This window comes from Aegilops tauschii, chromosome 4, assembly GCF_002575655.3.
Source record: "Aegilops tauschii subsp. strangulata cultivar AL8/78 chromosome 4, Aet v6.0, whole genome shotgun sequence".
Lineage (NCBI taxonomy): Eukaryota > Viridiplantae > Streptophyta > Magnoliopsida > Poales > Poaceae > Aegilops > Aegilops tauschii.
Genome location: NC_053038.3, coordinates 448,997,198 through 449,000,974, shown reverse-complemented (window position 1 = coordinate 449,000,974; position 3,777 = coordinate 448,997,198). Strand labels below are relative to the sequence as shown.

The 3,777-nt window shown below is 49.1% G+C and overlaps 1 protein-coding gene across 1 annotated transcript; it reads right to left on the bottom strand.

Moving 5' to 3' along the window:
- Window positions 1–1,902: 1,902 nt before the first annotated feature.
- Window positions 1,903–3,244, bottom strand: LOC123493711 (serine/threonine-protein phosphatase 7 long form homolog). Its single transcript, XM_073497812.1, has 5 exons — window positions 3,008–3,244; window positions 2,702–2,902; window positions 2,353–2,619; window positions 2,061–2,272; window positions 1,903–1,978 (listed from the first exon to the last, which is right to left on the bottom strand). The coding sequence occupies exons 1-5, from the start codon at window positions 3,242–3,244 to the stop codon at window positions 1,903–1,905; spliced, it is 993 nt and encodes a 330-aa protein (XP_073353913.1).
- Between the last annotated feature and the right edge of the window lie 533 nt (window positions 3,245–3,777).

The window sequence follows — 3,777 nt, the reverse complement described above, 5'->3', positions numbered from 1 at the left end:
GTTATTACTTTGGGTTCACTGGTGCAACTAATTGCAGGTAACTTGCAAGGCCAGAAATTAACCGATTATTACAGATGTAGTAAGATTTACTCACCGCTCCGCACGACAGATTAGTTAGCTACCTGCTACCAACAAAAACAGCTTCCTGGTTTTTCTCTGTCAGATGTCAAGTTCAGTCCGGTACGGCATCCAATTGCGGGCCCCAAGCTAAATTGTTCTGCCTGGGAACGGGAATGAACAAATACACGACGGCAAAAATTCGTGTTTTGACCCTTCCGCGATACAAATTCAGGATCTGACCCTGGTTGGAAAAAAATTCGAGATTTGACCATTTCTCTACCGTCAGGGGTCCTGGCGGTAAGGTTAGATAGCCTACCGCTAGGGCCCCTGGCGGTAGGGTGCAACAGAGGGGGACGACGGCCGTTTGCCCGAGCTGACGTGGATTAATACCCTACCGCCAGGGCCCCTGGCGGTAGGCTGTCTAACCCTACCGCCAGGACCCCTGGCGGTAGGGTGTGGCTGGGTTTTGCAGTTCAAACCTTTTGTAACAAAATATCGAAGTGCCCTACCACCAGGGGGGCTGGCGGTAGGCTGTGTGACCATACCGCCAGGGGTCCGTGGCGGTAGGGTCCTGTGTTTTATTGTTTCAAGTTCAGTTGCTTGGTTCTTTTCAAATTCAATATGACAGAAATATGACAGCAATATAACAGCAATATCATAGATCTTAAACAATTAAACAAAACTTGAAGATAATATGGTTCCACAAATAGCAAACGGAGTTTCACAAATAGTTCCACAAATAGCAAACGGAGTTCAACTAATTAGGAAACGTAGTTCCACATAGACACGCAAGTAGCAAACACACCGTTCCACAAATAAGCTAAAACGGAGTTCCACAAACGGAGTTCGAACACACAAGTAGCAAACACACCGTTCCACAAACGGAGTTCCAACCACAAGAGCCAACTATCGAAGAGCAGAATCAGTTGCTCCTTCCCCTCTTGGAGGTACAGTCCTCGTTACTCTTTGAACGAGTCTCTTCAGTCTTCTTCTTGGGCCGTCGAGTAACCGGTCTCTGGAAAGGGCCCGGACTCAGCAAATCCTTCTTCTTCGGATTCCTCTTCGGCAGCTGAGATGGTTGAGATGTTTGAGTTGGTGGAGGTCCATAATCTTCATCGTACTCCTCCTCCCCGTTACTCTCCTCCTCCTCCTCCTCCCCTTCTTCATGTGTGGCCTCCTCCTCCTCCTCATCCCCTTCCTCCTCCTCCTCAGCCAACCTAGACGACGAAGGAACATGGCTCGATGAGCCGATGTGACCCTGTGTGGCTACAGGCCGATAAGCTTCAACCGACCCAGCTCCAGCACACCCAAGCAGCCCTACTAGCTTGCGACAACACTTCACGAACTTCTGCACTCACAATGAAACAAGGGCATAATAAGTATCAGGTTTATGATTGCAAGTGAACAAGATGCATCTGTTCCGAGGAGGCTGAAATTGTATCTTCATCGTCCCCCTCATTTTGTTCTCAGATTGTACACTCCCCGGGGCATCAGCTACTGCATCTGAGGCTTCAAAGATGCATCTGTTCAGCTCACCAGACTGCAATGGCATAAGTGAGTCACGATGACGAATAAAATAATTTAAATACAACCGTCGGTCAAACTTATCACTCTGTTGATGAGTGGTGCAAACTCCCTAAATCCACTGTGCATGTCTCTGATGCCGGTCTGGTAGGCCTCTTCCTCGGGGTCATCCCTCTCCAGCTCCGTGATGTCTTCCGCCGTCCAACGAGGCCTGAGACGAAGACGGTGCTTCTGGCCATCATTGTACCACCTCATGTGTCGGTCCAGGTAAGCATCCCAGTCAGTCACTTTCCTCTCCACGTCTTTCCAGTACCTCCGTCAGTTCCACTCCGTCACATGAGTTTTATGCTCCTCTCCCCAGTCTATGATCGACTGATTCTTCAGCCGGCTCATCCTGCAAGGCATAGGCCACAAGAAACATCATAATAAAGTCGCCACGCAATGAAACCATGGACACGAAGAACAAGCGCACTCACATGTGGAGCGCGTGGCTGCCGGTATCGGTCGGCGGGCCCGGTGGTGTATGCTGATACATCCCAAACTGCGTGGCCACGCGGTGTGGCAAGTGCCACTCGACGGCGTACACACAGAACATGGGCACAATGCACCGCCAGAGACCACGGTCCGCATCGCACATCACGTTCAGATCGAAGTCCCACTCTCGGTCATGACACGACCACCAGTTTACCTATTACATATACTTTGGTAAGTTCCCACTCTTGGTCAAAAGTGGAATGAAAGAGAAATGTGTTTAGCGAGTTCATATACCCGCGTATGCGTCAAGGCGTCCAACTCGTTGGTGTAGGTCTTGTACGAAGTCTTGTTTAGGCCCGTCTTGAGTTTGACAACGTCCCACTCGTAAGCTATGGTGGGTTGTCGAGACTCGTCGCCGTCTTCGCTATAGGCACCCCATGGGCGTCTTTGCATCTTCTCCGGATGCCCCACCGGCAGCCGCTCCCACGTCCAAATCGAGAGGGCCCAGACAAAGCCACCCATATTGGACTTGTCTCCCGTCCTCTGCGTTGCGTCGTTAAGCTGCAAAACATCAAATGAGGATCAGATATAACAAAATGTCATGGACATACTTTCGTAGGTAGGCAATTAGATACTCTCTTACCGAACGGTATAGGTAGGCGAGAGATGCGGTCCCCCAACTGTACCCTGCATCCCAGACTGCTAGGAAGAACAGATACGTCCAGTTGGCAGAGTTCCTAGAGCTGTCTAGAAACACGACCTCCGTGAGAAGATACCACAGGTAGGCCCTCGCGTACCACTCCACGGTCGTCTCATCGGCGTCTTCGGGGCATGTCTTCCGGTGCTCCGAGAGCCAGGGCAACGACACACCGGATGTACGGTTACCCTTAGCACCGGGGCAGTTGTCGATGAGGGTGGTAACCCTCTGCTACCAGTTGGTCCTCTTCACTCGCCCGGTGAGTGCATGACCCTCGATCGGCATGGCAGTAATCATCGCCCAATCCTCGAGGGTCACCGTCATCTCCCCGCATGGCAGATGGAAAGAATGGGTCTCCGGTCGCCACCGGTCAATCAAAGCTATCAGAGCTGCGTGGACAAGCGTCGGCGGCTGACGCTTGAACTGCAACACGAAACCCAACAGTAGGGCTCTCTTGAAGAACGGCGCGTAGCGCTCGTCGTAGTCCATATGCCCATGAACCCCATGACCCTCATGCGCAGTGGCTGGAGCATCTGTCAAAAAGTGAACGCCAAAAGTTAGGAAATTATTTTGATCAATCCGAAAACTTTGATCAATATTTCATTCATATCACTTACCTCTCTGTTCTCTATGAAACGGGCACGATGACCCTTGTCGAATGCCCAGTCCAGCATGGAGTGCCGTGGGCCGATGTTGTCCGCAAAAGGTGGCCGCCTTAATAAAATTTCATAAACAAAAGCATCATAAGCATAAGCATACATAAACAAAAAATGAAATAAAATCATATCAACATGCATCATATCAAAATAAAATCTTAAGCATATTCCTCCAACAACATCTACTAAACATGATGGATCAAATCATATCAACATGCATCATATCAAAATAAAATCCTCCAACATGCATCATATCATCATATTTGTAAACAATTTTTTTTAAATAGAGTTCATCTTGAATGTATTATCTTCAAACAACATCTTCATATCATCATATCAACATGCATCATAAAACTACAATCAAGT